Source organism: Gossypium hirsutum, chromosome D10 (assembly GCF_007990345.1).
Source record: "Gossypium hirsutum isolate 1008001.06 chromosome D10, Gossypium_hirsutum_v2.1, whole genome shotgun sequence".
In the NCBI taxonomy this organism is placed as follows: Eukaryota; Viridiplantae; Streptophyta; class Magnoliopsida; order Malvales; family Malvaceae; genus Gossypium; species Gossypium hirsutum.
Genome location: NC_053446.1, coordinates 3,517,312 through 3,536,400, shown reverse-complemented (window position 1 = coordinate 3,536,400; position 19,089 = coordinate 3,517,312). Strand labels below are relative to the sequence as shown.

Here is a 19,089-nt window from a genome sequence, read left to right as displayed (position 1 = left end):
AAGAGTTCAAGTACCAACTTGAACATTGAAGCCAAATTCAGCTACTATATACCATAATTACCTTTTAGGCAGTCAACACGGTGCAAAAATTTAAATTAGAAGACACGACTCCGCTGGGGATCGAACCCAGAATCTCTGGTTCCGTAGACCAGCGCCTTATCCATTGGGCCACGGAGTCACTCTTTGTTGCCATCTTCTGATAAAAAGATCTAAATTAGTGTCTACATTATGCAACACATACATCCAAAAAATGGAAATTGAATATAACGGAAGAAAACAATGACAGCTAATGCTACTAACAGCAAGAAAATTACAATGAAAATGCTAACTAAACCCATAGCCAACTTAATTATTTTAAATAACGACATATTTTATACGTTTAGTCTACTAACCACGTTACTTTTATGTTAATTTATTCCTTAAAGTTCCTATACAAATGTGTACTTATAATTGTAAAGAATCTTCAAGGTGATTCTCTAACATGATGTTTCATTTTTTATACTGAATTAAAGTTTTTTGACATTCATTAAGGGAGATTAATAGCTATTGGAAGACTACAAAGATATAATATAATAGTCACAACATATCAAGATAAAGTTTCCATCAATTATTCCACCAAAACCCAATTATTTTATGTTGAAAATAACATATGATTGTAAACAATGTATAATTAATCTAGCTTTATAGTTTATATAGTCAGTCCAGGCTGGTGTAGAGTTTACAAGAGAGTGAGAGGCAAAAAACAATTAGCAGACAACACACAAATGCCTTAAAATGATTTGGTTAGTGGTTAAAACCAACAAAAAGCTGGCAAATACATGATTAGTAGCATAATCCTTCCCTTATAAAAACATTTGAAATCTCTACAATCCAAAGTCAAGCTCAAAAGCACACAACTTCAATAGCATCTCTCACTTTGATATCTTTAAAGGGTGGTTTGCTCAGTTGAGTTGCTTAGAACAATGGAGGGTAGCAAAATGGCCATGATTTTGATTGCCTACGTTACGGTTCTTGCCGTTTTCACCAATGGAGCCACAGCTTTGAGGGAAGATCAAGGGGCCGTCGCACCATCTCCGATGGAAAGTGCAGGAGCGGCTTTGGGTGTTCCAGCTGCAGTAGCTGCCTTAGCTTCTATGGCTGCATGGTTCTTTTGAATTTCATTCCTTGTTATTTATCTTTTCATTCCTTGGTGAATATGGTCTAAACCCTTTTTAATTTCTCTTTCTCAATATTTGTCCTGTTGGTTTATTTGAGTTTATTATTATTCCAAGCAACTGGTATTGTGGATGGAGACCGAAATTTTTATTCTTCTTTTCAAGTAATTATAATGTTAATAAAATCTTGATTTGTAGTGTATCTTTTGGTGTTTGCTTACCTTGTATAATACTACAAAAACAAGGAATTCAGGGTGCAGATGCTTAGAATTAGATCCACAGTATATTAACCATTGAAAACATAAAGTCCAAAAAAAACAATACCTTCCAAGTAAATAATTAAAGCATTAGTGAATTATCATATGTCATCCAAATTTTTGCATCTTCACTTGCAGAGCAAGAGGGGATCCATCCCCAGTTCACCTTTCATCTGCTACAGAGTACAGCCAACAGTCACTTTTAAGACAATTTTAGGATAAATCATGGAGCTGTACAAACCAAGAATTTCATGCCAATAGATCCATCCCCAATCCCACAATGCTGTAAAGTGATTGCATGAAAGAAGCCATCCAGGTCTTTCCTTACATCTCATACTATCATATGCACTGTTTCACCAGCTATCATCAATATATTATCATCTTGCAGCTTCTGACAATTGTGAAAGTAGTGACTGTTAGTACATAGCATTCTTAAATTTAGTAAGTTGGAACTGAAAAATATGTAAGTTTGTCATGTTAACCACAAGTGGATATGAGATTCAAAATGTTATACCAAAATGGAGGAAAAACAGGGACATTCATCTTTTAAGAATATGAAAACTTTATTCCTATCCAACAATCCATATACCAACATTACCTCTAATATAGCAAAGATCTCTGCCCTTGAGTAATGGCCATCAGCTCCGGCATTGACAACATTCTCTACTTCAGAAATAGATATGGTATCCTTATGGTTCACACGCATATGCTGACCAAATATAGCTTTAAATGCTTCAATCCTGAAATTCATCAACAAATAGGTAGAAAAAATATTTTAAAGTGAACTTGTGCAACAATAGATTATAGCTATTGTTGAAGGAAAAAGGCATGTCTAAACTTGTAACTGAAGTGTTTGTTAGGACTCAGACCTTTCAAGAGAGCCAATGGCAGTAGGCTGCTGGGCCCTTGGAGGATCATCTACTTCCATAGCAGTGGTCGTTGGCCTAGTTAAAGCAAAAGAGAAGGTCAACAACATTAGAATAAATTTGATCATTTAGTAATTTTCTGATAAAGTTTATATAAAAAGATAAGCATCTATATTATAAAGATAAATCAATTGTTTATAAGCAATATTTATTTTTAAATTATAAGCAATAGGCACTTAAAATCCGCAAGTTGTTTAAAGGCATATCCCATGCTCACCCTTGACGATCCGCTCTGTGTGTCCTTGCTTCTTCTCTTTGCCGTTCTTGTTCACGATCCTCCATCTCTGTCAATTCTTTATGATAAATAGCAAAATTTAGAACTTTCAGAGCAGCTTCAACATCAACTTTTGTAACCTGCCATGATAAATCATCATGCAACAGAAGTATGAATAAAATGCATGAAAAAGGAAATATAATGAAGCAGTTACAAGCAAGGACCAAACATGCAATTTTAAGACATAAACATGAAATCTCTGTAACAATTTTGGTCACAATTGATCCCAAAGAATTAGATTATATTCAAAGAGTAATATAAGGTTTAGGGAAAAAAATCTACTGGGAACATGTCAGGAATCCCAAATACCTTTCTGCTTAACTTCAACTTTGCATGAGCAGTTGATAGACGAATTATGGTTTCCAAGGTTCTAGCTGTGATTGGAAGGGTTCCGCCAGTCTACAAAACCAATGACAGTATTAGCATAACTGAGGTAAGTATATCAAGGTATTTCTTTGCTGATTACAAAAGCAAACCTTTGCATTTGAACTGGCATTTCTGAGCTCTGCGTAAGCTGTAGCAATGTGTTCTGAAGCCTGCAGATGAGATACTTTAGAGTAAGCCCTGGATAAGTTAGTTGATGATCTTTGGGGAGAAAAGTTAGAGAGGTCATCAAGGTTTCTTCTAGAGAAGATATTGCAGCATAACCATGCAGAAATTTTGAATTGATTAAAACAGAGTAAAGGGGAAGAAGAAAGCATTGATTTAAACAGTGGGACGATATTAATAGATTACTGGATAAATAAATATAAAGGAAAAGGAATGGTCACAACCTCATCAGTCAGCTCAGGCTGAATCCTGTGTTTTGCATAATGGATATACTTTTTCAGAAACTTTATCGTAAGAGTATCACGCTTCCGACCTCTTTCTGTTTTTCTCCCATGTAACATACGGTTATACTTGACAAAAACAGATGAGTCAGCATCAGCTTCATCTTCTCTTCCATATCTTGAACTTCCATCAAGAGCTGCCTCGCCTACATTATTAATTACCTTAATAGGTATATGTCCAACCAGTCTATAAGCACCATAAGGAAACACTTTGCCTTACCTCCATCAATAGGAGAGCGAAACCGGTGCATTCTCAAGACATGCTCAGAGATATGACGATCAATATCAGCATCCATTTGGTCCAATACAATAAAGAGTAAATCAAAACGAGAAAGCAAAGAGTCTGGAAGTCCAATATTTTTTGTTGGAGTCAATGAACGATCATACTGCATTTTGACCAATAATTAGTATAAACTCAAAATTCACCACCTTGCTAGTGGAGTGAATCTGCATCTTAATAACCAATTGAACTTACAGTTCCATATATGGGATTGGCAGCAGCCACTACGCTGCACCGAGCGTTCAATGATGCATGGATACCAGCTTTGGCAATAGTTACAGTCTGCTGCTCCATGACTTCATGTATTGCAACACGATCTTGATCATTCATCTTGTCAAACTCATCAATGCAAACAACACCTCTATCACCAAGGACCATTGCACCTGCTTCCAGTCTTCTTTCTCCTGATCGCAGAGATATTTAATTTAGTCAAAATCAACAAAAACAAGACTTTAAACCAAAATGACAGAATCAATTGAAGTGCTTTACCTGTTTCTTGATCAGATGTGACAGCAGCAGTCAAACCAACACCAGAAGAACCTCGACCAGTGGTTGAAATGGCCAAGGGAGCAATGTTTATGATTGCTCTTAAAAGTTGGGATTTTGCAACAGATGGATCTCCAACCATCATCATGTTAATGTCCCTAAAAGATAGCAAGGATTTGGCTTATTTTAGGATCTAAATTATAGCAAATCTAACAAAGGCTGTATATAACAACAAAGACGCAGACAGTTGAAGTAGAACTAACCCTCGTAAATGAGTGCCGTTCTTCAAATTCTTTTCCACACCACCAAGCATCAGTAAAACCACAGCTTTCTTTATCCACGAATGCCCATATATGGAAGGTGCAAGGGAATTACCAAGCAGGTCAAATGTGTCATCTCTTTCTGCTATCTTCTTAATATTCTTAAGGTCCTCGGGACTATAGATTGGTGCATTGGCCTCTTTGTTGAGCAGAGAGACATTATTAGCTATGAGTACAGTCCTACAACAGAAAATTACTCATCCAACTGTAGACAGAAAAAAGACCAAAGAACAAAAGAAGATTTAAAAAATGCACTGCATAAGAGATACCTGAATACACCATTCACACTGCCCTTGCTTTTTCCTGGAAGAGCTTTATATAGCCCTACGGTAGCCACACGATCTCCAGGCTTGCATGAATCAACCAGGTCATCCTCAACTATGACATCCACAGTTCGAGGAAGCTGACCAGGTGCAGCATTCTCCGGAACTTCTTGAATTGACAAGGTCTGGTGATCTTTGTATTGGCACAACCCATATTCAGTCACCAATAAGTTGCCATTTTCATCCTGAAAATAATATTACTCATGAGACAATGATTAATCCAACAGCCATACTAATACTAGGAGATCCGATCAGTGGAAAGTTACCCTAGTAGGATACACAGATCCAGTTGGCAAACCATTATTGGAGGTGATGTCTCGATATTCCCGAACGGTGAAGTTCTCAGTGGCAGGGCAAAAATGAACACTTTTAACAACCTTTGGTCTTACCAGAGAACCTAAATGGAGGTTAAGTTCATGTTAGATACGTAAAGAGAAGACCACAACACAGAAAAAACACTGATAAACACTTTATGCAGTATGAACAAGTGCCCAAAAGCGTTAGGGATTTTTCAAAGCTCAAAGCAAGTACCCACTTTTTTACAAAAACCTAAATTCAATTTTTACCATATTATATGAACAAACAGATACCCATTTATTATACTTCAAATTATAAACAAAAAAAAAAGAGAGAGGGGGGGGGGAACTTACATTTGGTGACAATACCCACGACGCATACCATGGAGCCAATGAATTCAGAGAGAAGATCTCTGGGAGTAACGCGACGAGAAACAAAAGGGCCTTCAAATCCCACATGAAGCGTTTCTCCTTCTTTCAAGTACTTTGGGTCGATACCTTTAGCAGCTTCCGTCACCGCATCGCAAAATGGTTGCATAAATTCACTCGGGTTCTTCAGAATCCTAAAACCCAGAACAATAAACAGAAACCCAAATGAGCCTTAATTCAATCAACGCTCAAAATAGAGGGAAAAAATAAGAAATTAGAGAGAACCTAGGAGCCAAGTTGTTGAAAGAGTGGAGATCGGAAATGTTGATGATGAGACGGCGGCGCTTGTGATTTATCATAGCCTTGATTTCATCTTGATAAATCTGATCAATCAATTACAAAAAAAAAAGGTAAATTAACATTAACACATAGGAATATATATCATAGAATGGATGGATTAACAGACATCCTGAGACAAGAATTGGCTGATATCTTTCTTCCTATCAGCATAATCTTGAGCCCCCAACTCCATTTTTCTTTTCTCTTACAGCCAGAACTCTACACTGTAAGTTTTGGAAGAAAACACCAAACGCTATTGTAAATGAAGGCCTCTTTTTCGTCTTGTTTTAATTCTCTTCTATTCTACTAGAAAGTGAGAATGGTTTTGGCGGGAAAAGGAGAGAAGATGACTGCTTTGGCGGGAATTAAGCATGGATAGATAGTCCTTTTATAATGAGTGTATGGCCCAATTTGTAAGGCTCTGGTAAACGGAAACTGATCCAGTTTCAGTCGGGCTTTTTTTCCTTTTTATCACAAATATCTATATTTTGGTCGAATTATATTTTGATCCTTATACTGTATTAATTTTTATGATTTAATTTATATCCTTTAATTTAGTAAAATTTAGGTCTCGTATTTTTATAATTTTGTTAATTAGTCCAAATTGTTACACTATTAATTACTATTAATTGTTTATGTGAATTCTTTAAAATAATTACATGTAAACCAAATTCTAATGGTGTTGTTTTGAGAAAAAAAAAGTCAATCAAATAACTTAAACCAAGTCCCTGTAATATAGGTATTAGATCAAATTAGTCCTATTATTAAATGGGTAAATTTTATTCTTGTACTATTAAAAAGAATTAAATTAGTCCCTCTATTATTAAATGTCAAGAGATTCTTTGTCCACTTATGTCATGTCATCGACATTCTCAGGCTGATGGTAAACGTGTGCTTAATATGATGACAAGTTGGTTATACATTAATTGTCGTCAAGTGTGGTACTTTCTCTAATATTTCTATTGTTGAGATAGTATGAGATTGTCATACTCAGTGGTCCCTCTTAAAGATAAGTTTGTTAAAAGCAAGTGGTCTATCTTGATGGTGATCCACCCAGTCACCAGCCAAACAGTAAGAGGTGGAAAACCATATGTGAGTACTTCTCAAGTAGTTTTTCATGATGCCATGTGTTAACAAACACCTAATCTCCCAAGTTATACAAAGATCAATATTTTACAGATTCCTTTGTATTCATTCTAGTGTTTGAAAATGAATTCGAACACCTTCCTTAATTTTTCCAAGCAACCCAGATTCGTTTCTCCACTGACCTTAAAAAAACCTGTTGGTTCTTTCATTCCAAACCCAATATAAACGGGCATTCCATGCCAAATTAAGAATGATCATAAATAGAGTTTTACCTTTCAGCTTTGTAATTAGCCAACGCTGCTCCTGTTCCCAGATTTCAGGTTCCCTTTGAAGGCCACATAACTGTAGGACACACTTTCCAAACTCTCTTTGCATAAAAGCACTCCACGAATAAATGATCTTCAGTTTCCTACCCAATCTGGCATAACACGCAGCCAGCATAGCAATTCAATCCCCAGGCTCATAATTTGTCTTTAGCACCCAATCGATCATTCGTATCCAACCAAGTAATAAATGAATGTTTTAGGGTACAAACAGTGTAGTCGGTAATTCTACTCCTTGGTTCCAAACTTTACTGATATGATATATTGTGCCTTGCCCCATCCGATTTGCTCATCGAAAGATATGAAGAGCCTCACTTCGTATTCCTACTGGCTTCATCCAACTCCAACTACAACTACCATTGGCAGCTAGTTGATCCTGCAGAAAATTTCGACCCTTTAAAATACAAGTGTTTATCTAAGCTATCCACAGAGAACCAACTTGAAACAATACCGACCAAATTTGTTGTATGACACAAGCCTTGTTCCAACTTTGCATGTCCGAGACCCCCTTTGCTCTTTGGTTTACAAACCTACCTTAGCACCTTGAACTTTTTCAGCATCGCCTTTCCACAAAAATTTCATACAGATTGGACTAACTCTTACAATCACAACGTTTGGCAGAATAAAATGCCTAGCCTAATAATTTCGTCTATGCAAGAGCATTGCTTGTACCAACTAGACTCAACCAGCATAAGAAAGCATTCTTGCAATTCGCCCATTCACTCTCCCCACAATCTTTTCAATCATGCGGGCACAATCTCTAATAGATAATTTCCTTGCAATCAAAGACATCCCTAAGTATTTGATAGGTAATTTTCCCACGATAATCATGAATTTCTTGCAACTTAAATTGCAAGATGTATACTTGCACATAAAATTTCACTTTTACCGAAATTAAGCTTCAATACTCAGAAAGCGTACTCAAGAAACGATTAAAACGTAGCCATCTTAGCTCAGCTGGTAGAGCGCGTGGCTTTTAACCACGTGGTCGTGGGTTCGGTTCCCACAGACGGCGACAAGTTAGGATTTTTCTGTTACTTAAAATTGACTTTCATTTCCATTTTCATCTTTTAGGTTATTTCTTAGATTCCCTTCCTTTCACTTTGAAAAGAAGACCAAAGCCATGGCAATGATGCCGTCTTCCCCACCCCACCCCCCCTTTTTCCTTCATATCTACTAAGAGCGTGGTAATTGCGAGAACCAGGATGGGAGAGGAAGATGATGGAAATTATATATCAACAAATAACTTGAATATGAAAACCTGATCGCATGACTCCATGGCCCAATGGATAAGGCGCTGGTCTACGGAACCAGAGATTCTGGGTTCGATCCCCAGTGGAGTCGAACTTCTATTTTGCCATTTTTTAAGTTGTGGTGGTCCTGAACCCTGAGGATTAGTTAACAAGTACAACCTGATTTATATGCCAACATATTTTATTTATGTACACTATTATTTAATTTTTTGATTGGATTGGATCATTAATCAATGTGAGTTGAATTGAAATTTTACTAAAACTTATTATTTATAGAAAATAATATTTAATTTTAATGTTTTTTTTCTTTTTATATTTTATATAAATTTAGAATATATATACTAGATTTCAACCCCAACACATCATAGTTTTACCTTTTTTAAATATTACCATTTCTGTCAAATCTATTTTTAAAGTTATGGTTTTTTTGTTAAATTATTGCACTTTTCAGCAACTCTCTAAGGTGTTGAAAGGTGAACCTTTTATAATAACATTTTAGCTATAATTTTACGTCTTCTTCTTCTTCTTCTTCTTCTTTTTTAATTATAAGTATCTTCATCCGTTTTATGGTTGAAATATAGTTTTATTCATGTCAATATGATATTTAGATTCGACCTTGATCTAGATACTTGAAAAAAAATCTACTCCCACTTCTTCTAACCACTTATTTATTTGATTAATTACATGATTTAATTCAATCACAATTTACTTTCATTTTGCAATGAATTGGTATCCACTACCATATATATAAAATTAATAGGTGTAAGAGTTAGATATAACCGTTAATATTTATTTAGTAAAATCTAGAAACAACACTAAATATTATATTTTCAAGTGTAACTTCATCTAGTGTATTTGTGTCTAATGTGCAATTACGCCAACAACCTTTTTGCCCAGTGACAAGAGCATTATATGTTGTAAACATGAAAGTTTAAATTCAATCTCAAGCAATCTTATTTCTATTCCCCAATTATTAAGAAAATAAAATAAAAACTAGAGAAAAAAACTTGGAAGCAAGTGAGATGGAGAAAGGATTGTACATGTTGTACCTCGGCATACTATGTTATTCCAATTTTTCATTCTCTCAAAATATATGCATCTTATACATTCCAACATGAAAAATTCGTAGTGGAAACATCCTTATATTTGACTCTTATCACCGAGTTCGAGTCACGTTCAAGGAGATGACTTTCTTAGAGTACATATTGTACAAGTTGTACCATACCCTATAGCTCTAGGGTTATGGAAAAGACTTTTACAGTGTTTAAATTTCAACAAGTCTTTAATTTCAAAAGAAATAATGGTTAATAGGAATCGATTCTGAAGTAATGTTCAACAATGTACTTGATGAAAGCCAGTAGCTATGGTACTTTGTATAGACAAAAAGAACAAAAGCAAATTCTGTATTGTGTGTGATTATGGTAGCTAAGAGAGGGCTCTGTCCAGATCGATTGTTTTCATTAGTATTATGTAATTAGTCGGTTTATCAATTTAGATGAACCTATTTCATATTTTGAAATCATCGATTTTGAGTAAAACAGTGATTTTACTATCCGGATAACACCTAAAAATCACCAACTCGGTCACGATGCACGTGAAATGAAGAAACTCCCACATCGGTATAATAAATAAAATGACAAGTATTTAAATGCCAAGTTAAGATGCTGGTAGTTCGCCGAGTTGGGTAACGCTAGCTTGTGACCCTCGTGGGGGCATTAAGGTGGTTGGACTATGGGCCTACTCATTGAGTTGGAGCTGTAGTGACTGTATTCTGGCACGCCCATTCCAAGCAAGGAGTTGGGCTACGAGTCTTGAGCGAAAGCTTTGGGTCTCGTTGCTCCTAGAGTGGAAGGCAAAGCGTGAGGCTGGTTTCACAGAGCAGCGAAAACTTCCCTCTCTTTGCGGTGGAAGGATAACGGGCCGGTGTCACTTGGATCCTTCATGGCTCCTTGAGTCTTCTCTAAACGGACAACCACTTTTTTATTTTGTAAATTTAAACTAAAAGTTATTTTATCTGACATATTGTCACGTGTTTTTTTTTTTTAATATTTTGGTGTAGGACAATTTTCAATTCCTATATTGTTTATAAAGTCTAAAAATTTCATTGACCATATACTAAATATTTTCGTTAAAATATATTATTTGTGAAGTCTAAAAATTTCATTAACAATATACCAAATATTTTTCTTTAAAAGTGATAATTTTTATAATAAAAATAGTTTCTTAAAGGTTAGTATTTGGTACATTAGCAATTTTTTATTCTACAAGTAGTCTTAAAAATTTGTTATCTTTTTTTAAAATATTTTATTGTACCCCATAGGACACTTGTTACCCCATTAACCTTACTTATGGAGTCTAAAATCTCCATTAACAGTGTATCAAATATTATTCTTATTTTAAAATATATTTAAAAAACAAAAAGTGTTGTATTATTATTTATTAAATTTTAATTTATTTATTTATCACCTGCACCAATTAAATTACTTAAACATTATATTCATCACTCAACCAAAACTTCATGTTAATGTATTTTATATATTTTTGTTTTAATCTACACAAATTATTATTTACGTTAGTTGTATAATTAGTTTCAAACCATATGTTTCATTATTTATTACTTTTAAACAAACGTTTTTTATTTTAAATCTATGGTTTCCACATACATACATAAGTGATAGAAATTTTAATATTAATAATATTGTTCATTAAGTTGGTGTTACAAGTCAGCTCGACACTAACTCATAATTGATGACAAAATCATGTTAAATAACTGTAACTCATTTAGTATTGTTTATATGATGTATTTATGTGTTTAAATTTTGTTTTACTCATAATTTAATCTAAATTTTTATTTTAATATCATACATATTTCATGTATTATTAGGATCAATTAGATTCAAACTATATATTTCATTGTATACTGTATGTTACTTTTAAATAGGCCTTCGTATTTTAAATCTATAAATTTTCATACGTATACATATGTGATGAGATTTCTAGTATATATTAAAAAAACTTCATAAGTGTATAAAGAAATAACTCGATAAAACTATATGTTTTATTACTTTTGTCAATATTATAATTTAAGAAAATCATATGTTATTTTATTTCATAAAAAATCTTAAAATTTGAACTTAAAAGGATTATTTATTTTAATTATTATGATTATTCATATGATGTGGATATAATGAATATTTTAAATTTTAAAGTGCATTAAATTTATATTGATCTCAATAAATATCTATTTAATAATAAAATTAAATTTTATAAATCAACACATTAAATTAAAATTTATATATAATTTTGAGATTTATGGTTGTCATGAGGTTGGATCATTGTATGAGTTCTTCTTTTATCCTTGTATTTGTAGAATTTGAAGTAAGCAATGGGCTAATATAGTTATTGCATTGAGGTTGGGCTAGTCGTAGGGCTACCAAAAACCCAAGTAATTACCACTACTACAAGCCTTAATCTCTGAGAGCAATACATTAGCAATTTGGCACTGACCCTCACCCGTGGAAGTCCAAATCCCAGCTCCTTCCCACCGGAAACATTCGAGTTGTGGTGGCAACTGCTTCACTGGTGAAAGCCAGCCAACACTAAGCAAAGCTCAAGCTGTGGGTCTTTGTCTCCATCTCCTACCCGTCTTATAAATAGAAAGGAGAAAAAAAATGGCGAAGAAAGCTTCAAAGTCGAAAAATGATCGTTCGTCTTCAACCTCCGTTACTTCCGCTAAGAACCCATCAACAGTCTCCAATCAGTATTTCTCTCTTACCCCTTTGTTTTATAGTATTTTTTGCAGAATAAATTATGGCTTTCTTAGTTTGTTTTGCTTGTAAGGAATTTTTGGGGTTAACAATAGACACTTTTGCTTGGAAAAAAAATTGTTAGTCAAATGGCGTTAAGGGTAAAATCAAGTGAGAAAATGAAGAAGACAGCTGAAGAGAGTGTTGTTAGCGAGAGAGAAAAGAGACCCAAGTCGAAGTCAAGACCCAAATCGAAGCTGAAGAAGAAAACAAAAATCGATGCTAAAATGCCTAAGAAACCCCCCACTGCTTTCTTTTACTTCTTGTGAGTATTGCTTACGAATCATTTTTTGTTCATAGTATTGGTTAACATTTTGTTGATTATAACATTCTCCTGCCTGGAAATTTCATGCTTTTATTCTTGTGCCCTTGTCGTGTAAGAGCTAAAATCTATCTGCTTATTTCTTGACTGTCTTTTTTATGCAAAATTTTGAGTTGGTTTTTTAGGCTTGCAAATGGATTGTGTTTCCTTGCCTGTAATGGAGCAAATGTCTATGCAATATATATACATATATATATGTATGTGTCTGTGTCTGTGTGTTCTGGAAAGTGAGCTTTGGTTCTTATATCAAAGGATTTTGCCTGCTAGTTTTGTTGCAGAAATTGAATGTCCTGTGAGAGACATTAAACTAACAGATTTTTTCATTTTCTTATACTCAAGGGAGGATTTTCGTAAGGATTTTCAAGAGCAGAATCCGGATATCAAGTCAATGCGCGATGTATGTTATGGTTTAAAAACACAAAATCTTATTTTAGAAAACGAATCTCTGTGTATTTAACGTATATGTTAACGAATCCTCCCTGATATTGTTTCAGATTGGGAAGGCATGTGGTGAGAAGTGGAAGACAATGACATACGAGGTTTGTGCCAATTCCGTGTTTCTTACGAATTCATATAATTAGCATATGCTATTGTTATGATAACTTGATTATATGCTTGTAAGATTTAGTTGGTCAAGACATGTTTATTTGAATCCGAGAGCCAAGGAATATCCATAATGATGTTTAGCCTCTTGTTAGCTAAAATCCTTGGCCGTGGTCATGGGTGACATTGGTTCATCAAAGCTTACTTAAAGTTCTCTTTAAATACAAGGTGCACGTACATCATCTGTTCATGGATTTGCATAAGGATGAAGAAAATAGTTTTGATATCGAATATTATTATCATTTGGTGATAAAATTGTTCCAATTCTTGTTATTGGCTTATTAACTAGGGGTGCAGAAGTGGCATGTATAGAAATAATACGGCAATCAATATTAGTGCATGCCGAGGAAGCCGAATGTCTCAAGGGTTGATTCATCATATTCCCCCATTTGGACTTGAAGCCTATATATGATGCACATATAAATAGAAACTAAAGGACTTCATAAGTTGTCTGACATACTAATTTCAACTTGTCTTCAACAGGAGAAAGTTAAATATTACGATATCGCAACCGGGAAACGAGCAGAGTTTGACAGAGCCATGGCGGAATACATTAAAAGAAAGGTAAACTTGCTTGAAGTTTTTCTACTAAAATTTATCTCAGAAGGAAGTCTTCAATAGTGAAACAGCTGCAAATACATTAAAAGTTTTTCGATTTTGCAGGAAAGTGGCGAAGATGAAGAAACCGAAGATGATTCGGAGTTTGATGAATAAATATATATAAACCTTAGGCGTTGTTGTACCAGGAAATGCATAGATGTAGTGGTTTAATTATGACTTATATGAGTAGCATGTTAATGTAGGCAAATATGTTCATCCCTGTATCATTTTTGTGTAAATCACTGCTTGGAGATTGTTCTTACATATATATTATTGTCAAGCAGGCTTGAATGTTAATCTGACTATTTATCAAGTAAATATTCATGAAATTTGATGCCTTTTTTTCTGTTTTTGTTTTCTTTATAGAATAAAAGTCAGATTGGCTCATTTTCTTTAATTTTAATACAGAAGACAAATGGCAAAATGCTATTTGGAAATTGGAAGGTTGCTAGCAGGCCAATTAAAACAAACCCTAAGTTCAAATCATAGTACGGTGATTGATGGCTACTTCAGGGCCAAGGCAAAAAGGGTTGTAAAATATCCCACTCTTTGCTGGCTTTTTTTTAAAGATACTTTGTTATTTTGAAAAACTAAAAATAAATAAATATTGAAAATTTTATTATTTCATTTTTAGTATTGAATTTATATTATAAAAATGTTTATAATATTAGTTTTTTTAAGTAAATGTTTATAATTGTAGTAAATCTTCGTTTTCATATTTTTCGATAAAAATTAAATATAATAATTTGAATAATTTATTTTTTAATAGAAATGAAGTGATAATTTATTTAGAATATTTAAATAATAATAATATTAACATTATCATTAAATGATAAGTGTTGTATGATGTAAAAATTATGAAGAGAAACATTTACAAAAATAAATATTAAATTTATACTATATTTAAATTTTTTTATTAAATAATTTAAAACGCATTGTTTTTACAAAGAAAATTACTATATTATTATGTAGGTGTTTCCGTCTTTTCATTTTTATATAGAATCAATGTTGTAGCTCTAAATATATTGTTAGTCTCTATACTTGTATAGATTTTAAGATTTAATCCCTTTACTTTAAACGTTGAAAATTATATCCTTCTACTTTATTGATTTAAAAATATCAGTCCATTCATTAAAATCGTAAGTATTTTTTGTAAAAATTTGTCAAAATGGAATTTCGGTTAGAACTATTATCATATGACGTGACAGGAAATAAACATGTTTAGTAGACAAATTTTGATAGAAACTAACAACAACCACAGATTTTTAAAGTAGAAAAAAAAATTTAACTTTTAAAGTATAAAGACTAACAACATATTTTAACCTATAATTTCTACACCTTTTTAACTGTAAAATTCCAACTAAAATTTCATGTGGATTTTATATAAAATTTTAATAAATATATACATTTTAAAAAAAATTCACCTATATGTCATAATCAGTTTGAATAAAACTTTTCAATGTTTTATCAAGATGAAACTCATCCTCATATTATGTTTATCTACAATTTTCCTTAAAAAGATTTTTTTTAAAAAAGGAAGAAATAATGGTGTAAATACAAGGGAAAATTGTTTTGAAACATTGAAAAAAATATATAAAATGCAGTATATCTTAAATTATCAGTACAGTGGGAGAAATTATTGGCTAAATAAGTTAAATATGTCGAATATTTTCTCGATATTTAAAAATATAGGTTAATTTCGAAGAATGTATAAAAACACGTTTAACTAAACAAACTTTCATCAATTAACACGCTTTCTCACTTTCTTTCTAAAATCAACACGTTTAACTAATTAAAAAAATATCAACATATATTTAGCCGAAATTATTAGTAAACATTCACTCTATTTATCCATTGCAGATGAAAATTTCTTGCATCATTGAACCCGAAAAAAGAAAAAAAAAATCAAAGAAAATTTATTGTCTCTGTTGCCGTCTTAACTCTTAACATTACAGCTAACTCTGACTTGTCATATTAACTTGCTGAAACTGGTTATATAGAGAGAGAGACAGAGGGTACTTTATCAAATTACTAAATTATTAATAAATTTATGTTTTGGATACTAAATTTTTAAGAATTACAAAATAGTCATAAAATTATTCGAAAATTTATGTTTAAGTTATTGGACTATTAAAATTATTGTTGTATGGCATTCTCTATTCACGAAAGCTTACTTTCCCATTCTCTTCTACAATTTAAATTTTTTTTATAAAATAATTTTAAACATCACGAATTTACTAACTAAAATCGTCATTAATGGGCATTGATCCATCGTACCAATCGTCAAATTGTCGCTTGGAGCTCACTAATCAAATTTTTAAACAAAAATTAACAATCCTGTGACTTAAATAAAAAGTTTCAAGTAGTTTAATGACAAAATGAAAACTTTATTTTATAATTTTTTAAAGTTAAATGACTAAAATGTGAACTTACTAATAGTTTAGTGACTTTGAGTGAAATTTACCCATATATATTCGTTTAGTAATTGAAAATAAAAAGAAAATATAATCACGACACACTAACTCCAAAAATCCAAATCAATACACTTCCTTCATCATCTTCACACGTTACCTCGGAAGTCCCCCAAATCTTTCCTGAAAAATATAAAAGCTGCGACTGAATATCATAATTGGCTTTTGCTTTGCTTTCAATCACTGACTATTGGTCTTTTAACACGTAAAGCCTTACCTGCTCATATCCCTCAAAAGCAGAACTAGCTGTTTTTGGCTATCATCATCAAGCTCAAAACAGTGGAAAGAACAAAAACAAAAACAAAAGGCCACTTAATAGCAGCAGAGCAAAACAGTGTTCATTAATGATGTCTGTCATGTCGTATATTCAGTGGGGAAAATATTACCATCTGTGAAAGTGTTTAACCTTTGGGGCTGGCCTAAGAAGAGACTCAAAGCCACTTCATAGCACGTGCAAGAAGGCTTATTTATTTCCTGTTGCTGTTTCTATCTATATATCGAGCAAAAGTAGTTATATAGCTATACCAATTCCGTTCCTAGCCTTGCCTTGCCTTTGCCTTGTACCATTTCTTTTGTCTTAATTTGGTTGGTATTGCCATTGATAACAACTAAGGATCTTTTGCTCTAACGCAGTCTGATATTTACTACATATATTTGAACTCCAGTCCTTTAACAAACACAAGAAATTTTGTTTAAGAATGTCCTACTCGATTCAACAACACACAATCATGTTTGGGTGCCAAAGAGGAGAACCAAACTCATCAAACTTTAAACAACAAAATGAAGGGGAAAATGTAAACAAGAGAGCATATATGTTCAAATTAAAGCTAAGTTCAATTTTACTACCAACTTTATACATCAAGAAACTAAAGTTTGCCCTGTTTCTTCCCTACATTTTTACCACCCTTCAACAAAGTCCTGGAATTCAAAGCTTTTTCTTTTCACCATGAAAAACACTTTCCCTTCTCAGAAACCCATGTTAGAACTCAGAATCCAGAATGTTTCTTACTACAACCCCAAAAGGAAAAATAAATAAATACATAGTACATACATAGATGTGGGGTTTGTCAAAAATGACAGCCGCAACAAAGATAGAAGAAACAGAGAGTGGAGACCAAGAAAATAGCCTCTAAAACAGAGGCAATCTTGAAAAGCACATCATCAATGAAAGAAAGGTGAATGTTTAGGGATGGCATCTTCTTCCACTTGAAAGCAGACCCCAAAAACTTCCATCTCCATAACTCTTTCTTCATCAGCCTCTTGAATAACATCCATCTCTTGGTTCTCGTAGTACCCATCAATTTTGCTTCTTCTTTATAGGTATTTCTTTTGTTTTGGTTGGTCGGAGATGAAAGGGAGTAGAGAGGCAGTTATATATATATATATAAATGAAGAGGGAGGAGAAAGTGTAGTTGTTTAAACGGATAAAGGGAAACGAGGGGAGAGAGGGGATTCTAGCAGTTGGAGAGGGCTAACTTTGGCAATCTATTCACTGTTTATGACCAACTTCCCCGCGTTTTCCTCACTAAAAGTGAGATTCATATACTCTATACTATAATACATTCACAAAATTACAAGTAATTAGATTAAGTGATTTTTGGTAATTTTACGATTAGGTTAATATTTAATTGATCGGTGATACCAATTTAGTCTAACACATTATTAATGGTATAAAAATGATGTCTTGATTGAAATGGTAAATTTGAATATATTTTTTTGGTGAATAAAAAGTATTAATACAAAAAAAATTTAGAAAAATACTAGAGGAGAATCTACATATAACTATACACCTTCCTCTCTATCAAAAGCCAACTTAGTAATTTGATCAGCTTCCATGTTATATTCTCTAGGAACATAATCAATAGGCTATTTTGCCTCCTTTCTTAAGAGTTGAATAATGCGCCTTATCAAAGCAAAATTGGACCCCTTCAAAAAGGATTGTTTAATATCCCTAATGACTTCCATATTGACGGTCTGTATCAAATTAAATGTTTGATATTCATAGTGTAATTGGTTCAAATCTTATAATATGTAAATTTTTATTGATTTATAAAAATATAAAAAAGATAAAAATATCTTCATAAAAATATAACTTACTTTGTACAGATATAAGTTTTTAGTAATTTCTCAAAATTAAAATTCGATTAATGGGTGACACTAACTCAGTCAGAGACTTTATTATAATAAATAGATAGATAGATACACCAAGTGTGAGTTTTTTTTTTTTAGGATTTATTTTCGATTTAATTTTTTTATAGAGTTTATATAAATAACATAAAAAAGACAATAGCATTTTTATAGTGAGATCAAAATTACTTTTCAAGGAGTAATAGAGAAAACTTTACCTTTGGAGTCAAAAGAATTGTTAAAAATGTTTTTCCACTAAATATAAATATAAAAGTTAGGATTTAGATGATTAATATATCTTTAAAAGGTAATTAAAATTTTAAATTAGTTATATTTAATGCATCTTTATATTAAATTATTTAAATATGAATAAACTATGATAAAATGTGATTAATTTTTATATTGGTTTTATATACAATTAACATTATTACTGACATGCCGATTAAGTTTTAGCTCGGTTGGTATCGGCATTGTTATCAGTGTAGGAGGACATAGATTCAAGCGCATTTATCTTCCTATTTAAAACATTGCATCAAAAGACATTATTGTTGACATGATATCATTTTTACAGTCCTCTCAAAATAAAGATAACTGAATTTATTTAATGAATTTAATATATATTTGATTGAATTAAAATCAAAATT

General features: G+C 32.5%; 2 protein-coding genes and 3 non-coding genes across 5 annotated transcripts; 3 read left to right on the top strand and 2 right to left on the bottom strand.

Annotated features, from left to right (window-relative positions):
- Nucleotides 1–105: 105 nt before the first annotated feature.
- Nucleotides 106–178, bottom strand: TRNAR-ACG (transfer RNA arginine (anticodon ACG)). Its single transcript has one exon. It is a non-coding gene; the product is annotated as a tRNA-Arg (tRNA).
- Nucleotides 179–1,415: 1,237 nt separating this feature from the next.
- On the bottom strand, nt 1,416–6,217 carry LOC107913776 (DNA replication licensing factor MCM3). The gene is made up of 16 exons (XM_016842405.2): nt 5,982–6,217; nt 5,801–5,898; nt 5,501–5,709; nt 5,117–5,247; nt 4,797–5,035; nt 4,471–4,707; nt 4,211–4,365; nt 3,917–4,125; nt 3,662–3,827; nt 3,385–3,587; nt 3,088–3,147; nt 2,921–3,010; nt 2,555–2,691; nt 2,281–2,355; nt 2,010–2,151; nt 1,416–1,802 (listed from the first exon to the last, which is right to left on the bottom strand). Exons 1-16 carry the CDS (start codon nt 6,045–6,047, stop codon nt 1,743–1,745), a joined length of 2,277 nt encoding a protein of 758 aa, XP_016697894.1. The 5' UTR covers nt 6,048–6,217; the 3' UTR covers nt 1,416–1,742.
- Nucleotides 6,218–8,205: 1,988 nt separating this feature from the next.
- On the top strand, nt 8,206–8,278 carry TRNAK-UUU (transfer RNA lysine (anticodon UUU)). Its single transcript has one exon. It is a non-coding gene; the product is annotated as a tRNA-Lys (tRNA).
- A 256-nt stretch (nt 8,279–8,534) lies between these two features.
- On the top strand, nt 8,535–8,607 carry TRNAR-ACG (transfer RNA arginine (anticodon ACG)). Its single transcript has one exon. It is a non-coding gene; the product is annotated as a tRNA-Arg (tRNA).
- A 3,234-nt stretch (nt 8,608–11,841) lies between these two features.
- On the top strand, nt 11,842–14,144 carry LOC107913775 (high mobility group B protein 14). Its single transcript, XM_016842403.2, has 6 exons — nt 11,842–12,276; nt 12,408–12,587; nt 12,984–13,041; nt 13,139–13,183; nt 13,731–13,811; nt 13,911–14,144. Exons 1-6 carry the CDS (start codon nt 12,188–12,190, stop codon nt 13,959–13,961), a joined length of 504 nt encoding a protein of 167 aa, XP_016697892.1. The 5' UTR covers nt 11,842–12,187; the 3' UTR covers nt 13,962–14,144.
- The last annotated feature ends 4,945 nt before the right edge of the window (nt 14,145–19,089 follow it).

Excerpts from the sequence above, each read along its gene's own strand:
- LOC107913775 (XM_016842403.2), top strand. The coding sequence starts at position 12,188 with ATGGCGAAGAAAGCTTCAAAGTCGAAAAATGATCGTTCGTCTTCAACC. Across the intron at positions 12,277-12,407 it reads CCATCAACAGTCTCCAATCA|TCAAATGGCGTTAAGGGTAA; the intron begins GTATTTCTCTCT and ends AAAAATTGTTAG. Across the intron at positions 13,812-13,910 it reads CGGAATACATTAAAAGAAAG|GAAAGTGGCGAAGATGAAGA; the intron begins GTAAACTTGCTT and ends TCGATTTTGCAG.
- LOC107913776 (XM_016842405.2), bottom strand. The coding sequence starts at position 6,047 with ATGGAGTTGGGGGCTCAAGATTATGCTGATAGGAAGAAAGATATCAGC. Across the intron at positions 5,899-5,981 it reads GCCAATTCTTGTCTCAGGAT|ATTTATCAAGATGAAATCAA; the intron begins GTCTGTTAATCC and ends TTGATTGATCAG. Across the intron at positions 3,828-3,916 it reads CCAATCCCATATATGGAACT|TATGATCGTTCATTGACTCC; the intron begins GTAAGTTCAATT and ends GTCAAAATGCAG.